Consider the following 20458-nt stretch of genomic DNA (forward strand, 5'->3'; position numbering starts at 1 on the left):
GCAAATAGATTTAATGACATAAGAATGGAAGCCATCAGGGGAGCAAGTGGGAAAACTCTAAGGACTGAACTCTGGAGTGTTCCATGTGAAGATATCAGTGAGATGAGGTAGGAGAAAAATCTAAAGAGAATGAGTTCTTGAGAAGCAAGTCAAGGGAGAAGGAGTGACCAAATGTATCAAATGTTTCTGAAATGGATTTATCACTGTATGGTCCCTGGTGAACTTAATAAGAGCTATTCAGTTGAGTCTGCTTGCAGAGGGTTCATGAGTGAATGAGAAGAGAGAAACAGAAGAATGTAAGTATATTCAACTCTCTCAAAGGATTTGCTGAAAAGAAAAGAAGAAAAAGTTGTAGTAGCTGATGGATAAATGTGTGAAGAAGGGATTTTCTTTTTTAAGATAGAAGACAAAAACACCATGTTTCTATGCTGGAAAAATCCAGGGTGGAGGGAAAGTGTGATTGTGTTGGAGGAAGGAGAGTGGCTGGAGTGATGTCCCTGAGCAGGTGAAAGGGAAGGGGCTTGAAAGGAAGGGTGGCTTGGCCACAAGCCCTGACAGTTCACCTGTGCACAGGAGTGGTGACTGTGTGTTCCAAGTGCAGGTAGGGGAACAGTAGGGTTTGTGGAATTTCCTTTCTGTTTCCATTTTTCAAGGAAATATGTAACTCTATGAGACAGGGGAGGTTATCTGTGTTTTCTGTCCCCTGTGAGTCCTCTGTGTAGCCTGCAGGGAGTGGCGTCGCTGGCTTTCAGTGGTGTATCTCCTGCCTTTGGATACCAAGCTGATTTCATTTTTTCCTGAGGTTTTTAAATGTTGATAGATGGTCTAGGATTGTTTAAACTTATTTTATGGTTCTATTGGTGAAACAGATGGCTGGCCCTGGGGATCATGGTCAGAACTAGGGTCTTCTCCTCTCATTGGACACGTTCCTGACAGGGGCTTTTGAGCCCTCGTGTGCAGCTTCTGCTGGAGCTGGAATTAAAGGTGCAAAGTGGGAAGGGTGGAGAGAAAAGCTGAAGGTGCCACCATTAGTCCAGCCCAATCCCTGCCTTCCCCTCCTGTGCGGGCATTAAGTGCACACTTGCCCACACACACAATCAGAGTTGAGATGTAAAAGAGTAGTGCATGATGTTTCATTTCTTTTCAAATGTGTTGGCAGATAAGATTCTGGAGCAGCAGGCATCTGGGACATGTGCTGTCATTATTTGTGCCTCTTTCTCTCTCCCATTATTTACGTATCTATCTACCTCCATCTTTTGGAGCAGAGGCTATATGTTACTCTCTCTTGTATGTGTCCCAGAGCCTGGCATATAATTGATACTCAAAAATATCATGATTGATATTTTGGAATGAATAAATGAATAGGAAGAAAAGATACCTTGAAAATGTATGCAGTTTCTCCACTACTGTTATGTATTTTATACTTATGCTACTGTATTTTGCTTATAAAACATCAAGCTGTCATTTTTCTAAAGAGAACATTGATTTGTGGAACTATGTCATAATTTGGTAATAGAGACTAGAACAAAAATAACTCTTAGAATTTCTTTATCACTTTATTTCACTCCTACAGGTAAAATACAAAGAAAACTATGAAAAGAATAAAGGAAAAGCAGATTATAATGTACTTCCTGCTTCAGAAAACCCTCTGCTCAAGCAGCTGAAGGTGGCAGGAAATGCCCTAAGTGACGTAAGTATATTCTCATCTAAGTGTTTTTTTAACTTCAGCTGCAAGAGAGACAAGCTCATTCGCTTTCTATAATGACTAAACACAAATAGACATTGCAGGTGTTTTAAAGTTGTGATGTAGCAGTTCCCCTGGAACTGTCTAACCACAGGAAGGCCTTAGCACCTCCGAGTATGATGTGTGTCCATTTGTGGGGCTGGGGGACATTGGGGGTTAGGACAATGGGCAGAGAAATCCTCATTTGCTTACAGGCTCCAGGTGCCTGTGCCTCCAGGGCTACTGTCCATTCTGGGAGATGCTTTGTGATCTTAACAGAGGCAGAAGGAGATTTTGAAAGGGGAGGAGAGAAGGAGAGATGAGGCAGTGTTAGCAACCTCCCCGCTGCTGGGAGAAGGACAATGTCCTGTTGCAAAAGTTCCCTCTCCACCTCTGCTATTGTCTCCTCAGATCCCGGCCACAAAAACCATCACTTGCACACAGCAGGACTCAGAAGATGGCCCCCTAAGTCTTCACAGGAATTCCTACTTGTGGAGTTGTTAAGCACTTTATTAAACCATTAGAAATGAAATAGATTAGATAAGTGAGAAGTGGGCCTGGCATTAAAAGACTAGCAGCCCAAGTCCACTTTTACGATATATTAAAGAGACTGAACATGTGATCAGTTGCATTTTTCCTTATGGTTAGGTTATATTAAGCTTTCCCAACATTTGAGGATTATATGTGGCTCTCTGGGTGGGCCAGTTATCTTCTCTGTGTCCCTCGGGTTGTCAGCACTGCAGAAATGAGCACAAGTGATCGAGGAGCGGGGTGAGCAAAGTGACAGGTGAGAGAGTGCAGATGGATCTGTCTAAATAGCTCCACAGGGAATCCACGCACACCTCCTGCTTCCCAGATGAAGGCCGTCTTTATCAAACATATAAAAGCCAAGGTTTAAATCCACTCTGCTGATAAAGACAGGACCATAAATATATTAAAAATGAATAGCAGCATTTACAACTTCAAAACCCAGGATGAAAAAGTGACAACAACCTGCCTCCTCACCTGTGCATTTACACTCTCAATAATTGTTTATTGTTGTTATCAGAGCAAAAGATAAATCCTAGCAGAGAATACAAGTTGGGAGTTTCATGATTTGAGTTCTTGTATATACTTTATGGTACAGTACTGAATTTTCTGTGGTAGAAGGAGGAAAAAACAGAGTGTGTATTTCTCAACATTTACTGAAGTTTTTCACGCAAGTTTGTTTATAAAACAGGAAAATTTGCTGTTACTCAGAATATCCCTATGTGAGGTGCAGCATCAGTGAGGGACGTGTGTGTGAGGTGGTGGATGGAGAAGGCCGATGTTCAGAAACACACAAGAACCTCTGCAGCTAAGGGCTTGGTTGGAGGCAGCATATTGGCTTTTTAATTTTTTGAAGCATGTGCAAAACTTAGGCTTTACAAGAATTGCTCATAGAAAAGGCTTATCATTCGTGACAGCCTAGTATCTGATTGTCAGTTTTTAAGACAGTTGACAGGCAATATCTTTCTTCTTCTTCTTTTGTTTAGTGCTAGAAAATACAAGTGTTGCAATCAGTGTGGGAGTGACAGGAATCCACTGAACTAATTTTTTGCTTTACAGAGATTATACAAGGAAAACTATGAAAAGACAAAGGCAAAGAGCATAAACTACTGTGAGACCCCCAAATTTCAGCTTGACACCGTTCTGCAGAAATTCAGCAGTGATGTAAGCAATCCTGCGATTACTCCTGTTCAAAAACAAACAAAAAACCCCACCATTTCACAAATAAATAAATGAAATGTCTTGTCTTTCAGAATAAATATAAAGAGTCCTACTTAAAAAATATTTTGGGACATTATGTAGGCAGCTTTGAGGATCCACATTATACCCACTGTATGAAAGTCACAGCTCAAAACAGTGATGTAAGTTCTAATACAATTTGTTCAGCTTTCCAAGTAACACAATTTTAGGGCATGAATATAATGGTTGCATCCTTGTGTCTGATTTTTTTTCTCACAGAAAAACTACAAAGCAGAATACGAAGAGGACAGAGGTAAATGCTTTTTCCCCCAGACCATAACTCAGGAATATGAAACCATCAAGAAGCTGGATCAGTGTAAGGACGTAAGTCTGCAGTGCGACTGAGAGCATCACTGTGCTCCATAGCATCCAGGGGTCCAGATATGTTTACAATTTTGACACTTTTACAAATAAATCCAAGGCAATAAATTGTAAGAAAGAAAATTTATTTTATAATAGATGTACTATTTTTTTGTTCATACATTTCAAGAGCTAATTCTAGATTATTTTCCCAAAGCGGAGTTCTTGGGCATCTGAAGATATGGGAAAGTTTCTTGTAAAAGTGCCTCTCAAAGATACTGCAGCCTAATTAGGAAAAAAAATAAGTGTTTTATTAACTACAGGTATTTTTTCTGTGGGGGAATGGTGTTATGCTCACTAGTCCTGTAGGCCTACGTGGATTTGATAGGTGATATTGCTAAACCTGATTCCTTTTCTCCCCCACAGCACACCTACAAAGTGCACCCAGAAAAGATAAAATTCACTCAAGTAACTGACTCACCTGTTCAGGTGCAAGCCCAGGTCAATGCTAAACAACTGAGTGATGTAAGTTCCTTTGCATTTCCAGGAAGTCCAATTACGAGGGACAGCATAGCATAACTCTGTATAGGAAGTCCAGTGACTTGTCACAGTTACAAAAAAGGCTATGTAAATTGTGTGTATATGCAGTCACCTAAAATATTTTCTATTTAGTTGTCTTGCATCTCCTGCATCTTTTTGGGAGGATAATACTTAAGGTAAAATGGTTCTATAAGGGAAACTAATTTAGCTTAAAGCACAGGAAAGAACATGAGTTCTGAAGTCAGATAAAACTGGATTCAAATTCCAGCTCTGTCTGGGCAAATCATTTAACTTCTTCTTGCTGCATAATTCCTATTGTGGTTGTTCTGAAAATTGAGTGAAAGGAGATATGTGCATCGTCCACACCCTGCCCCAGAGCAGATATTTAACACCTGGGATTTCTCTCTCTTACATAAGTACTAGAAAATGGAGTGTTTGCAGTCAGTTTATCACATGAGTTTTAAGCATGAATTTCCAAGCTTATGTGGAACTAAATAAAATAAGAGTAACCTCAGGAGATTTATGACCTGAGAAATGAAAGGCCTTAGTTAGAGTATCAACAAGCCATAATGTATGCATGGGTGTGGGAACATATCCTCCCCTGGAGGAGGAAAAGTAGGTTTACCATTGTGAGTACGTGAAACAGAGTTTATTCTTGTATTATTACTTATTAATTACTATATTATTTTCTATATAACCAAACCTACTTTTGCCCCACCCTGTATTTGTTAGAAAAGATTCTCCTGTGAGAATTGACAATGAAAGGGAAGAAAGGGCTGTCACCCCCAGAATCAGCAGGGCCAGTTGTGATATACGTGAAGGGGACCGTGCATGAAAGAGCCGCCTCCTTCCATTTGAGCCCCAGCATGGCACCAAATGAGGCAACAGCTGCCACGTGTCTGAGACACAGGTTGTCAGCTGTGCAAGGTGGCCTACTCTAGCTCTGGATTTTTCTTTTAATCTTAACAACTTTGTCCATTTTATTTAAGAAAATTTATTCCACATTTTGTTATGAAAATTTGTTCTTTAGAACAATTCTTCTTCTGAAATCATCCTCTCTCTCTCTCTCTCAGCTAAATTACAAAGCGAAACATGAAAGTGAAAAGTTTAAGTGCCACATACCTCCGGATACTCCTGCCCTTATCCAGCACAAGATCAATGCATACAACTTGAGTGATGTAAGTTCCTTCCCACCATGCCGTGTGGTATGCTGACAACTTGTGCTTTTATTTTTAATTGCTTCATTAAATAATTATTTCAATGGTAAAGATGGGAAGAACAGTTAATGTTTGTATCATGTTCCTATGCCTCTGCCAATGTAACTGAATTTACTTCATAACATGTGTGTAGCAATCATGTAAGTAGCTTCACACAACTAGACATTAATATATTTTAGTCAACCTTTAAAATTCTGTCACCCATGTATGTCTAGTTGGAAATTTGATGCTAGATCTGTTAGTCATATATTCATTTATACTATGCTATAATTAATTTTCTTTCAGGATTTGATTGTTTTAAGATTTAGCTTTATTTTATTTATTCTTCAAGTCTGTAATGTTTCTTGTTTCACATAGATGATACTTATTTCCACATGTAAGGGTACTTGCACTAGCAAAGATATGAGGCATTCAAAAGGTGTAGGGCTGGCTATCCATTGCTCTTTCATTTCCAAACTTAATTCTATAGAAAAACCAAATTATCCTTAGATGTTTCCATTTCTTCAACAACCCTTTCCTTAAGTACAAAGATTATCCAGCATCAATGAGTACTATAATGATTCATGAAATAACTTTTGCAGAGGATTTTGAGTTCAAATTAAAGCAATGCCTTTATATTATAAAAATTTAACTGTAGAATATTTGTGCCATTGTAAAAAATATTCAGTGTTAAAAATCAAATATTGGTATGATAACTAGAATTAAGTTAATTTGATGAACTAGCCCAATGGAGAGTACATAAGATTAATCTGGTAGAATTAGAAGCTTCAACTTGAAGAGAATTAGCTAAAATATGAATGATTTCAAGGACAATGAAAAGTCCCTTTATATTAAGACAAGGTATTGGGTTCCCTTCTAGTCTTCAAAGTGTGATAACACACGTATCCTTTTTGTCAATTCCTTTGTTAAAAACTTCCTGCACAGAGTATTTACAAGTATGACTGGGAAAAGAGCAAAGCTAAGAAGTTTGACATTAAAGTGGACGCCATTCCCCTCCTGGCAGCCAAGGCCAACAGCAAGAATGCTAGTGACGTGAGTGTGGCCTGGGGACCTGGGCTGGGGGCTCTGTGGTGTCCCCTGATGGGTGGGATCTGGCATGTGTGATATCCTTGCAGGTGATGTACAAGAAAGACTACGAGAAAAACAAAGGGAAAATGATTGGAGCCCTCAGCATTAATGATGATCCCAAGATGCTGCACTCTTTGAAGACAGCCAAAATGCAGAGCGATGTGAGTGCTTGGGTCAATCACCCTTATTTTCTGATGCAGCCACCTGCACCTACTGTTGAATGTGAGCTCAGATGTGATATTAGCCTAAATGAAATCTCAGATCCAGGAAGACAATCAAACATGAAAGCCGAGTGGATGATTTACTTCCTCATTTTTATGATGTCTGTGATCTTTGAGACATCAGTGAATATTGTAAAGTTTCCCTTCATCTCCTTAATGCCTTCCTTTGTATAGAGGGAAATTTTCTTAGCAATATCATTTTCTTTATTGCTTTGCTTAGAAATGGGCTCAGTATCTCAGGATGTTTAAATATGTATTCATTCATTCCATGCCATGACCTGACTTAAGTAAGGTACTTAGCAAAAATATGTTCAGAAAAATAAAAGGCTAGAAATGAGAAGATCAGGCTAAAGATAAAGTAGGAATAACTAGATGAAGCATAGCTTTAAAAGCAAATTATTTTAAGAATTTTATAAAATACTGATTTCACTTTAAAGCCTTTAGATTGCTTATTAAATATAAAATAAAACTAATTATAAAATTGCCTTTCAAATTCATACCCCAAAAAGTATATACTCCCTTGTCTGTATCATTTAAATATTCCTGTATTTAGTATGCTTTTGCATTTCTACATGTGAGGATTAAAAGAGAATGTGAAGAAATATATGATTCATACAATAAACAGAAAAACCATCTGCCATGTATTATTGCTATAAAGTAAAAGATTAAGCCTTAATGATAAAAGCTAACTTCCAGAGGTTTTCAAGCACTGAACTGAAAACTTTTCTAAGATTGTATCTAAGCACCTAAGGCTCATCTTATACCTTTGACCTCATTTTACCAGCTCTTAAAAAACTAACACATTCAAGAGGAAAAAATTATTTCATGACAAAAAATTGCTTAGACAGCAGCATTCATGTGCTCTGGTTTATCCTGGCTGAGAAATATTACAATCAGTAAAGTAAATGTATTTACGGTTATCAGCAGAGTAAATCAGCCAGGAAGACATGAGCCGCTACCATGTTCATCCTGCTTTTTTTGCTTTGTGGAAAACCAGTGCTGCTGAAAATACAAAATTTGCCCTTTTGGTTAAAGTGTAGTAAAAATGACTTTTACACCATTAGATTTATTTTTCCTTTGTTTGATTTTATTTTTCCTTGGACAGAGATTGTACAAAGAAAACTATGAGAAGACAAAGGCTAAGAGCATGAATTACTGTGAGACTCCTAAATACCAACTTGACACTCTGCTAAAGAACTTTGGCGAGGTTGGAAAGGCCGTGGTTACCTCTGGGGTTTGAGGGCTTTCCTACTGTTTGATGAATAACTGTCCATTTGAGTGCCATATGTTTTCTTTTTCAGAATAAGTATAAAGATTCGTATGTGCAGAACATTCTGGGTCATTATATAGGCAGCCCTGAAGACCCACATCAAATACACTGCATGAAGGTTTCAGCTCAAAACAGTGATGTAAGTTTCAAGACAATTGCTCTTGCATCGCAGTAACACTAGGGGCAATAACAATAATCATCTGTTGTTGTTCTTTCTCATTATAGAAAAATTACAAAGCAGAATATGAAGAAGACAAAGGAAAATGCTATTTCCCTCAGACAATCACACAAGAATATGAAGCGATCAAGAAGCTAGACCAGTGTAAAGATGTAAGTCAGCTGCTCTGAATTCTGGAAATTGGGTTTGGGACTCTTGTGCCATCTAGTGGTAATTCAGTAGGAGTTTAAATACTAGCACCCAGTAGTTAGGTGTTAAATTCTTAATTTTGGCTTTTGGGTGGAATTGGGGAACACAGAAATTACTGCAAGGATGCCTATTTGTTACAGAATAATTCTGGGATTTATAAATCTCTGTTTTCACCAATGCATACAGGGCCTAGGGGAAGGGGAAGACAGATTTGTGAAAGCTAGGTGTTCCTTCATGAGGGGCTGTTTACATGAGGGGCTAGCTGGTGCCAAATGCTGTCCTTGGTGCTGACAAGGTGGGCTGCCTCTCATGGCAAGTTCTTTCATGGGAGGTACAGACAATGAAGAGCACAGAGGCAAGGCAGATACCAGCAATGATAAAACAGGTAACGCAGAATGATGCTACAGAATTGAAACACGATGATGTGGGGAGAAAGATTGGGTGGACACTGTAGTTTGGATGGTCAAGGGAGGCCTAAGGCAGGAATGTGCAGCTGTGCCAAGAACAGAAGAGCAGCAGGAAGAGCCACCTAAGCAGACAACAAGCTTGGCATCTGAGGATTGAAGGAATGAGGTGGCTGAAGTGTATTGGGGAGGGGGGTAGTAGTAAAAGGTAAAATGGTAGGAGATGAACGAAGGGGAGGTTTTTGTAGGGTGGGGCTTGTAAGCCAAGATACAGTTTAGAGTGACTATGAAGTCCAGTGGAGAGTCATGTAGGGCTTCGGCCGAGGGAGGAGCAATCTGGTTGCTAAACTGTAGCAGGAAGTCCAGTTTAGAAGCAACTTCAGTGGGTGGAGGGAGCGGAAAAAGAACATATCAAACAAGTTTTCAGGAAGTAAACTAACTTTTGGCTAGAAACGTTTTATATGTTTATATATATATATATATGTTTTATAGTGTGTATACAAACAAGAACATAAAGATACATTATGAAATTTCATTAAAGAATATCTTTTCTAGCATACCTACAAAGTTCATCCAGATAAGACCAAATTCACGGCTGTCACTGATACTCCTGTACTGTTGCAAGCCCAGCTCAATATGAAACAGCTTAGCGATGTAAGTACCTTGACTTATGCACGTGTGGTGATCTGGAATGCTGTGATTATCTGAACCATAAGCATTTACATGCATAATCTTCTTTTGTCCATCTGTTATCTCAACAATGTCATTAGTCAAGATATCTTTAAAATCTTGCAATGAGGCGGCTGAGAATATGGGGGAGACAGTAGTAAGAGGTCTACTACTGAAATGGTAGGAGATGAAGGAGGGCATGGTCTCTGTAGAAATATGTAACTGCTGGATTGAACTGCACCCTCAGGAAAAATGGTGTTAGATAATAATTAAAATAAAATGTAACTTTTCAATAACTCATCAATTTTTAGTAGGAATTTGCTCATTCCCACTGAAGATTATACCAAATCCTCAGGATTTAGTTGTGTTAATCATTAGGACTATACAAAAAGTAATGCATACTAAAAATAATGCATACTAAAATTCCATGATAACTTAAATAACAAAAGCATCTACTTTGCATAGCTAACAAGTGACAAGGCAAGCATTTCCCATTCTTAAGTTTCCTAACAAAGGCTTTACGAGAAGAAAACAAGCACAGAAACAAGAAAGGTGTCAGATGATAATAAGAAAACTAAGATACAATGGAGATACAGAATTAAAATAGGATGCCATGAGGAGGATTGACTGGCTGGGCACTTTAGATCAGGTAGCCAAGGAAGACCTATGGCAGAAGGGTCCAGCCCTGCCACGGTCTGCAGAAGAGCAGCAGTGTTTCTCAGACATTCACAGTCATGTGGCTTACCCATGGACCCTATTAAATGCAGACTGTGATTCAGTAGGTCTGGAGGGACCCATGTTCGGACTCTCTGATAAGCTCCCAGGTGATGCTGATCCTGCTGATTGGTAGACCCCACTGAGTAATGAGGTGCTGAGACAGCTAAATCATGAGGAGTAGCACATCCTTCTCAAGACAGTAAATCAAAACATAGAGTTTGCTCTACTTCAAAACCTGCTTTAATAATGAATTAGCTCATGTGCAAATTGGTAAAGAAGGGAATAGTGTCAGTATAACCCAGAAGTCATATTGGTTCATAAGCAATGCTTCCTAGCATGTTAATATTCTGTGCCAGAAAGAACTGCTAATCATTAACACCACGGACTCCACTGAACTTGGTGAGATGCAGAGAAATACAGTGCTGTGCGCAGTACCTGGTGCCCACACTCTTCTCGTTGGCCTCGTTAGGCCACGGGCACTGTTCTGAAGATGCTTATTGCACCATCCTTCTCAATCTCGTCCATTTGCTGTTAGCTTCACAATTCAACAGCCCATTTGCTCTTTATGCTGCCTTTCTCCCAATTAATGTTACTTTTTAAAAATGTTTAAAGTCTTCTATTTGTATTTAATAAGAATTTACATATCTTTTTAACAGCGCTAGCATGTTATTTAGAATTATTATTATTTTTGTCAGTGCTCTTCAGGACTTTCATAGGTTTGGGGTGTTTGTGCCTTCAGCAGAGCCTAGAAGTTTAGCTCATACACACTGCATCTACAAAATGATGCCCAAAGTCTGGTTACACCACAAGCCCCAAAAGAGGGGCTGAGCCTGTGGGCTCTGTGTGGCACTTCAACTGGATAAACTATTTCTTTGGGGCATTTTTCAAAAAATGGTAGCGATGACTTAGCTATATAGATTCTCCTATGTAAATTTGAGGAAGTTCCTATCTTAAACTGTTTGGCTACCCTCTACTCTGTTTCAGCTGAATTACAAAGCAAAATATGAAGGTGAGAAGTTCAAGTGCAATGTACCAGCAGATGCTCCACAGTTTATCCAGCACAGAATCAATGCCTATAACCTGAGTGATGTGAGTACCGAAGGCACAGAGGCCTGTGTTCACATGTGCATGAAAGAGGGAATGTCACAGGGGTTCAAGAAGACCAGGTTAGGGGTTATGCAAATAAACAACTAGTGAGATTGTTGCCAGAGTGTTCATAGAGCTTTCAAGGCCTAAATACTCCTAAAGATCTTACTCAGCTATCAGATTTCATTTTCCAGTCTCTGGTACCATCAGAAACATTCTCTCAGTTGCCCTTGGTCATCCCTAGGGTTTTACAAGAACTCTCCTGTGTAAAGGGAACATCTCACCTTCTCCAGGTGGTTTTCTCTTTGTTATTATCCTGTAAACATCACGATAGCAGAGTCTTTAGAAATTTCACAGAATGTTTTAAAAAGTATATTATACATGCTCGGGAATGTATGGACAATGCTGAATTATAGATAAATAAGTAGTATTCTACCACTTGGTAAATACAGTATTTATAGGTGAAATAAGTCCACACGTACAAATTTTCAATGTTTTTAAAAAACTTTTACTGTGTGAATCTGTGTTAGATGTTTTTACAATTCCTTTGTTAAAAATTTCCTGCACAGAGTATTTACAAGTACGACTGGGAGAAGAGCAAAGCTAAGAAGTTTGACATTAAAGTGGACGCCATTCCCCTCCTGGCAGCCAAGGCCAACAGCAAGAATGCTAGTGACGTGAGTGTGGCCTGGGGACCTGGGCTGGGGGCTCTGTGGTGTCCCCTGATGGGTGGGATCTGGCATGTGTGATATCCTTGCAGGTGATGTACAAGAAAGACTACGAGAAAAACAAAGGGAAAATGATTGGAGCCCTCAGCGTTAATGATGATCCCAAGATACTGCACTCTTTGAAGACAGCCAAAATGCAGAGCGATGTGAGTGCTTTGGTCATTCTGTCTTGTCTTTAAGATGGCGCCGCTGTTAACATGTTCAAGGGCAGTGGCATATGAAAGGGTTCTGTATCCATGGGGTATGTCAGGTTCAAAACAACAAGCGGCTGGAGAGAACTTGAGCAGTGGAAGGCTCCCCTAGATTCTTACATCTCTCATGATTGAGGAAAAAGGTTAGTCATTAGTATTTGATATTTATTTCACTTTGAAAAAAATGTGTTAATATTTAATAGGGTATCAGTTGTAATTCTTAAAACCTTTTAGAAAACATTGGTAAATGTTTGAATATTTTCTTCTAATTCAAAAATGTCCTTTAAAATGATGGTCTTAAACTGTTTTTATTTTGGAAGAAAATCTTGATTCACAGGTAAAAATCTTAGTGTAGCTATCAATTGCTCCTCATTGACTTGGTAATTACTACTGGCTTAGGTCCCAGAAAAATACTCAGTTAATCATAGGCCCTTTTGAGAATCTGATAAAATATTTGGATCATCTGTCCAGAAAAGCAAACTTTTTTTCATAACTTTTGCCTAAATTTCAGAGAATTTATGGATTTTCTAAGGCTTGTCTATGGCCATCTATTATCTTTTGGTTAACTCCTTACTATAGAGAAGCAAACATCTACTATTGCAAGCTGCAGTATCCGATGTGTTCAAAAAATGTTGAGTGAATCACTTAAGAGTGTTAAAAATGTTCAACATAGATTGCAAATATTATTTATTCATAATTAAATAGAAGGATGTTTGTATTACTTGTTTTCATTTTATCCATGTGTTCATGTGATCTATATAATACTATATAAATTTATATAAATTATATATAAATCTATGTAACTTACCGCCACCACCCCCCAAAAACCCCTGGAATTATGTTCTGCAGAGCAGGCCCCTTGCAGTACAGGCTTTGTCCACTAGGTGAGTGTTCTGGGAACCCATCTGAATCAGCGTACCAGAGGTGTTGCTGTAATAGGCTGTGTTGGGTTTCAGTGAAATTTTTTTTGAAGTCTCTTGCAGTGTGTTTGCCCATCTCATGATGGATGATTTATGAGCACACCTGCCCATGCCACGCTGAGTGGTCAGCAGTTATTGACCCAAAGTGGCATGACTCCCATGTCCCACCTTCCCTATCCACCTGATCTCACCCCAGAAACTCTTTTGTTTCTCTGAAAAAAAGTGCTCAAAGAGAAGCGTTTTGAAAATGTGAAAACATGAAACAAAAAACGGCAGAAGCACTAAAAGGCATCAAAATTGACAAGTTTAAAAAAATAGTGGGAAAAATGTCTCCATATGGGGAGTACTTTGGAGGTGACTGAAATTTAAACATGTAAGAATAAATACACAATTTTTAATAAATAAATTCTGAGATTTTTTGGGTCCCCCATATACTTATAAAGAACTTTAAAACATCCCATTCAGTTACTTTATCTAATAACTTCATGCTGAATTATGTCATATATAGTGCTTACATGCACAAACTTATCTTGTTTTCTAGTTCCTTATCCCTTCTTAACTCAAAAAAGTTATAGTTCTCTCTTGAGAGCACACATATTTTATCTTTGTTTTTCATCCTATCATAAAACCCATTAGAACACTAGGCACATAATAAGTGCTCAATAAATACTTTTTAATTGATTGATGTTGGCAACCAAACATGGAGATAGTCAATAATGAGTCATTCTCACATGATATCCAAGCTCAACGCTAAGCTACAGGTCTAGAACATGCTTCACTTTTTAAAAAGAACCTTTTAAAGCCATTTGGACCTTTGACAACATTTTATATGTGCACATATGTGTGGATTGTATGAAAATGAACAAGAGAGTCAAAACAGTTTAGTCAAAAACACTTCCACACTCTGACTGCTGTGCAACATTGCTTATCAGTTTCTTTCTTTAGATAGTTTTTTTTAAAGATTTTATTTATTTTTTAGAGAGAGAGGAAGGGAGGGAGAGAGGGAGAGGAAGAAGGAGAGAAACACTGATCAGTTGCCTCTCGCATGTCCCCAACCAGGGACCTGGCCAAAAACCCAGAGATGTGCCCTGACTGGAAATCAAATCAGTGACCTTTCCATTCGCAGGTCGGCACTCAACCCACTGAACCACACCAGCCAGGGCTATTAGTTTATTTCTAATAAAGACAAACTGTCTTTATTTTGTTAATGTTTTTTCGTATCATTAGAAGGTTTTCCTATTTATTTTCATAAACTAGGATCTAGACTTTACAACTAAGTGATACATTTATTCAGTGAAAGTTATTACCCACAAAATGTTAGAAGGAAGATTTCTTTCCCCAAGAAAGCTGAAAGACTGGATCATTTGCAAAAAAAATGTCTACAGAAGATTTATAATATACATCTATGCTCAGTAGCTTGGGTTACTTACTCTCTTTAATGCTTACATGACTATGAGGGCCTATAATGGGTTTAGAATTCTCCTAAAGGCACTGGTTTAGAATTTTTCTCTCTGTTAAGGTCACTGGTGAGTAGACCTGATGAAGCTTGGACTTTCATCTAATTAGCAACCTGTCTAACCATTCCAGAGCACCAGCCAATGAAAAGTGCCTTCTGAGGCTTAGTCAGGATGTTTGGATTACGAGAACACTGTCCATGGGGGCAAAGGTTACTTTAATGGCTCAGCTTCCCACACTTTTCTCCTTTGAGGTGTTATAACTGCTGCAATCTGAAGCTTTTTAAAAATTGTTACCAAAATTACACTTGATATGAAACAACCTTTGGGATTCTCAGTGGGGCTTATCCACTGTCAAAAGTAGAACAGTCAGGTTGAAAAAATCAGAAACTACTCATTTAAAGATGACTTTAGAAATCTAAGAAGTCAAATGTACAGTTCTATTTATCAAGTAGCCATTTCACAAGATCAGAAGTATGAAATGATTGTCATATGATTTTGGCCAATCAAAAAACAGAAACTCCCTTATTGGAAAACTCTTCAAAGGACAGCTTACTTCAGTAAATCATAATGCTTGTTGGTGGTCTTTGAAGACCCTTGTTTTACTGTAAAGTAATACCTGGCTGAAGCAGATGCTGTGGCCCAGGCCTGGTGTCTGTCAGCTGTGCTGTGATCTAAAAAGAGATTCGAGAAAATCTGTCCATGTGTGATTTTGGGGGGCATTTCAACGATGTGTAACGTATGAACAAAATTTAGGAAAAAATAACAACTCACATGTTTCAATCTGTTTTTTCTAACTTGTATTTGTTGTTTATGGAGAGATCTCTGTGCTTTTCTGGAAATCTGTTAAGGTAATAAATGGGAATTTTTTTATTCACAGCGTGAATATCGTAAAAACTATGAAAAGTCGAAAACTAACTACACGGCACCTCTTGATATGCTCCCAGTCGCCCAAGCTAAGAAATCCCAGGCAATTGTCAGCGATGTGGACTACAAGCACCTCATACACAGTTACCACTACCCTCCCGACAGCGTCCCCCTGGACCTCGCCAAGAAGTCATATGCACTGCAGAGTGATGTGAGTGATCAGCTTCTCTCTATCCCCTCTTAAGGTGGAAGCTGAAAAAAATGGCTAAGTTGAATGAGTTTTTTGGCAATTCTCAGAGGTGTCTGTGTGATCTTTTGTGCGTAGGAAATATGTAATGGGGACGTCACCCTGTGGTCCTAAGAGACCACACCCTCAGCAGTTAGACAGACCTGGGCTAGCACACACCCCAACACTGGTGCCCTCTGGAAAAGCTACCAACCTGGCTGAGTGTAGAGCCCTCCTTGTAAAATTGGAATAAAACTAAATCATTGTTTAGAGGATTTAAAGGTGTGCAGAAATACTGAACAGGGTATCAGGTTCATCAGGGTTACAGTATGTATTGGAACTTCCTACCTTTTTGAGGTTGGATATTGTTCTCATAAAACATTCATTGTTACTATCATCACCACTGTAATAATGATCACATACACCAATATCAATAATTTTTTACAAAGATAGCCATTGTGTCTAAAAATAAAATCTATGATTTACAGCATCAATTTTTATAGTAGCTGGGTTTTTTTCTGTAGATCAAAACATGTTTAGGCGAGTTAATTTTAGCTACAGAATCAAATGTTTTATCTTAACAATTCTATTTTCTAAAAATGTGGTAAAATACACTTAACATAAAATTTGCCATCTTTACCATTTTAAGTCTACACTTGGGTAGCAGTTACTTATATTCACGCTGTTGTGCAACCAACCTCCAGACCTTTGTCATCTTGCAAAACTGAAACTCTCCACCCGTTAAACAACGGCTCGCCTTTTCCTCCTCCCCTCAGGCCCTCACAGTCACCCTTTTACTTTCTCTTTCTGAGCTGGCCTGTTGTAAAGACCTCATGTAAATGCAATAATCAAGTATTTGTCACTTTTTGTGACTGGCTTATTATCAGTGTCGTGGTGTGTGTCAGGCTCTCCTACCTGTTTGAGGTTGGACGTTGTTCCATTTTGTGTGACATCGTATTTTGTTCAGCCATTTTTCCACCAGTGGACATTTGGGTTGCTTCTGTCTTTAGACTATTGTGAATAATGCTCACATAATGAGATCCCAACAGTTCTATCACTAAGAATTCTGTTTTATATATTATCATATTATTTATTTGCTTACTCTTTGCTATATTTCTGCCTCCCAAATAGATTGTAAGCATCTCAAAAGCAGGAACCAAATGGTTTCTTGATTTTTCATTCCAGTTAAAAGCCCACAATAAGGAACAATTTGAATTTTGTTTCTAGAGTGTTTTAGGTGCCATCTAAGGCCAGGTAAAAAGGGTGGCTCATTATTTGAATAAAATAAAGTAACTGTCCTCAAAATAAGACCAATTCCAGAAGATAACTGCTCTCTATAAGCAAACTAATGAATGCAACTATGTTAAAGTGCCCTGTTAGCCAATGTAGAAAATCTCTTAAGTTGACCATTACACGTGCAGGTCACTGTGTGCAAACACTTAGTACAAATAACACTATCAAGTCTTATCCAATCAGAAAATGAGCAAAACTGTCAACTTTTACTTGGCCTTCAGTCTTCATTTGACCTTTGAAATATAATAGTTAGAGCTCTAGTGAACAAACATCTCACATTTGATTATCTAAATATAACAATTTCATTTATTATTTGAAATATAGCTTTGATTTTAGCATTTCCCAGATTGAACTTCCGTTCATTAGGAAATAAGGATGAAATGAAACATATGCCAAGTGAAAAAACAGTGAAAACCTGAGGGCTGTGAAAATCTCTCACCAAGGTTATGTTTAAAATGCTGTTAATACATGGAGTAAGGGAGCTGGTCAGAAATCTTAACATCCTTTACAATGATTAGCAAAAGAAATTCAACCTTCCTCTTGGTGTTTTAGGTCGAATACAAAGCCGACTACAATAGCTGGATGAAAGGCTGTGGCTGGGTGCCCTTTGGGTCCCTGGAAATGGAAAAGGCAAAGCGAGCTTCAGACATCCTTAATGAGGTAAAGCCAACGCCCTCGTCACAGAGGGAGGTTTGGGCACGTGCCCCATGAAAAAGCCCCAAAACCATGGCAAGTGCCTCCCTTACTGCTTCATTCTCTAATAGATGTTGCTGAGGGGAAAGACTAAGCACATGCATGAATTATTCTGATAGATAAGCATACTGCTTTACATCACCAAGACTATGTGTGTGAACCATTCATGATAAAAATATTTTTAACAACTTTATCAAGGCATACTTTGCATAAAACAAAGCACCATGTTAGGTGTATATCTTGATGAGTTTTAATAGGTTTATATAGTTGTATAGTCATCATTACAATTGAATTTTTAAATTCTGCTAGTACTCTAAAAAGATTCCCTGAAAAATTCCTGCTCCCATCTGCAGTGCCAGGCAATCCCTCATCTGCTTTCTGTTTCTATAGTTTTGCTTTTCTAGAAATTTCCTTTATATCAGTCTTCTTCCATTAAGCATAATATTTTTAAAGTTTATTCATATTCTCACATGTGTCTGAAATTTATTTCTTTTTCAAGTAGCATTCCTTTGTGTGGCCATGTTGCGTTTTGGTTGTCCAGTTAGTGGGCATGTGAATTGTTCCAATTTTTGGCAATTATGAATAATGCATACAATAAATATTATAGAACTTCTGTGAAGTATTATACCCGATGTCATATTCTTGATAGCTTTGAAATAGTTTATGTTATTATTCAGGCTAAGAAAAAAAATGGTGATCTTGTAGTTGTAAAGCAGCCAGGCTATCTGTCCCTTCTCTGCACACAGTGAAACATCCCACTGCTGTCAGGTAAACCATCATCAAGGAAGTTAGACTACGTAAAAAAGGGACAAAGATACTCAGCGAGAGCTGTCTTCCACACTCAAGAGTTTGTTGTTCTTGTTGTTTTTTGCTTTGGTTCATCTTTGGTGAAAACCATTTTATCTACTCAGAGATTTTTCAGAAAAAGTACTTTTGAGTTGGTAGTTGTCAGAAGTCTGAAGTTGAAACCGTGATGCAACTATGCAGAAGTGAGATATTTAATACGCACAAAGTAAGAGGACTGGGGGAATCAATGGAGAGGAATATTGGAGTAAGTGTAGCTAGAAGTTTTCAGCTCCCAGCTGGATCACATTCCAGGGTTCTCTTTACTCTGCCTTCTAGCACTTTAGTGACAATCTATATACTGACCATATTAAGGCTTGCAAAGCAAAAATTCTCTCTATTTTTTTAAATAATCCATAGCTGTTGTCCTAATTCCTCAGTGCTTCCACCTCAATGAGAGAGCTTTTCTGTAGTTGCTGATGGTGTGACAAGGAAAATGACATCTTTGAAAACTTGGTAGTGTCATGCAAAGACACACCAGGTTGTTTTTCTGCATGGTTTTCTGTTAATCCTCTAGAAAAATTTGGGATGTTTCTGGATTCCGTTTAGCTGAGAGTATTTTCTTTTATGTCATAAGCAAGAAACTGAGAGAGTAAAGTCTGATTTCTGAAAGTTATATTGGCTGTACTGCCCCATTAAATCCAAGATTAAGGCAATTTGTAAATAATGGTTTTTGTGTTTTATTTATTTCCCCCCCACCCAACTAAATATCCAATGTTTCAACATTTTAAAATCAGGAAAAGTCCTGTCTCCCCAAAATAAATTTCAAGGATTTTAATATATTAGCCTTCAGTGCAAGTAATACTATTGTTTTTCTTTTTTTAACTTATCAAACAGAAAAAATATCGCCAACATCCAGATACTCTCAAGTTCACCTCAATCGAAGATGCTCCGATTATAGTACAGTCTAAAATTAACCAGGCCCAGAGAAGTGATGTAAGTGTTAATCTTATCTGTGTCTTAATGAATGTTAATGAATATAAGTACATTTGTATTCCAAATGTGCTAACCACCTGTAGTTGTTATGGAACTTAAAGAGCTTCAGTTACACCAGCAACTATGCAATTCCCTCTGCTTATTGTTAATAAAACACACCTAATTCATATCTTTAGAGTGTTATGTACAGTGTACTGACTGTTCTTTTAGTATTTTGACCTTGCTTTCCAAAAATAAGGTAAGAGGGGCTTCTCTTGATAACAAGGAACACTTATAAGCCTATTTCTAGGAAAGATCAGGAAAATGAATGAAGGCACTACATCATACGGAGGAGTTATATTTTAAGTCAGAGCTAAGACAAAAATCATATGTAATAAAACCTACCCCTCAATCTCTTCACGAGCCCACCAAGTGGAATATAGGAGGTGGGTTTATCCCACCGTTACTGTTTTTCCTGTACTCAGGAATGTGTTGGCAGGTTAACATTTTCATCGGGTCCCCTCACTGGGCTACTTTCCAGGAGCTGCTCCTACCTAGATCCAGAGGTTCATAGTGCATACATACCAAGGGGCTTTTGCCCAGGCTGAACCAGCACAAAGATAAGACCCTGTGTAATTGCATATGACACCTAGAATGCCTACGAGATATTTGCAGGTGAATATTGGGACCATGCAATGAGTCTTTCACACAAAGCATTTCTGTGCAGTATGATCCTCTCTGAGATGCTTTTCCTGTGTCATTCAGTCCCTTTTCCTACTTTATTAGTTTGTTTATGCATTTTTTTTCTCTTTCAGGTTGCCTATAAAGCCAAAGGAGAGGAAATTCTTCACAAATACAGCCTGCCAGCAGACCTACCCCAGTTCCTTCAGGCTAAAGTTAATGCCTACAACATCAGTGAGGTGTGTGCACCGGCTCAGCTGCTGATTGTGCGATAAACTTATCTAAATGTGCACTGCAT

At 38.3% G+C, this 20458-nt stretch overlaps 1 protein-coding gene across 21 annotated transcripts in view; it reads left to right on the plus strand.

Moving 5' to 3' along the window:
* Nucleotides 1–20458, plus strand: part of NEB (nebulin) — a 199106-nt gene that overhangs the window by 24391 nt on the left and 154257 nt on the right. For all 21 annotated transcript variants that reach the window (XM_045855577.1, XM_045854126.1, XM_045854714.1 and 18 more), the window contains 19 exons: nucleotides 1574–1690; nucleotides 3311–3415; nucleotides 3505–3612; nucleotides 3710–3814; nucleotides 4217–4315; nucleotides 5404–5508; nucleotides 6472–6579; nucleotides 6663–6776; nucleotides 7942–8043; nucleotides 8138–8245; nucleotides 8332–8436; nucleotides 9433–9531; nucleotides 11248–11352; nucleotides 11919–12026; nucleotides 12110–12223; nucleotides 15523–15720; nucleotides 17581–17688; nucleotides 19402–19500; nucleotides 20295–20399. In XM_045855577.1, coding sequence (XP_045711533.1) covers nucleotides 1574–1690; nucleotides 3311–3415; nucleotides 3505–3612; nucleotides 3710–3814; nucleotides 4217–4315; nucleotides 5404–5508; nucleotides 6472–6579; nucleotides 6663–6776; nucleotides 7942–8043; nucleotides 8138–8245; nucleotides 8332–8436; nucleotides 9433–9531; nucleotides 11248–11352; nucleotides 11919–12026; nucleotides 12110–12223; nucleotides 15523–15720; nucleotides 17581–17688; nucleotides 19402–19500; nucleotides 20295–20399 — 2112 coding nt within the window. The remainder of the gene's footprint in view (nucleotides 1–1573; nucleotides 1691–3310; nucleotides 3416–3504; nucleotides 3613–3709; nucleotides 3815–4216; nucleotides 4316–5403; nucleotides 5509–6471; nucleotides 6580–6662; nucleotides 6777–7941; nucleotides 8044–8137; nucleotides 8246–8331; nucleotides 8437–9432; nucleotides 9532–11247; nucleotides 11353–11918; nucleotides 12027–12109; nucleotides 12224–15522; nucleotides 15721–17580; nucleotides 17689–19401; nucleotides 19501–20294; nucleotides 20400–20458) is intronic.

The sequence above is a fragment of the Phyllostomus hastatus genome, unplaced genomic scaffold (genome assembly GCF_019186645.2).
Source record: "Phyllostomus hastatus isolate PE091 unplaced genomic scaffold, TTU_PhHast_1.1 phas_contig_1, whole genome shotgun sequence".
NCBI lineage: Eukaryota > Metazoa > Chordata > Mammalia > Chiroptera > Phyllostomidae > Phyllostomus > Phyllostomus hastatus.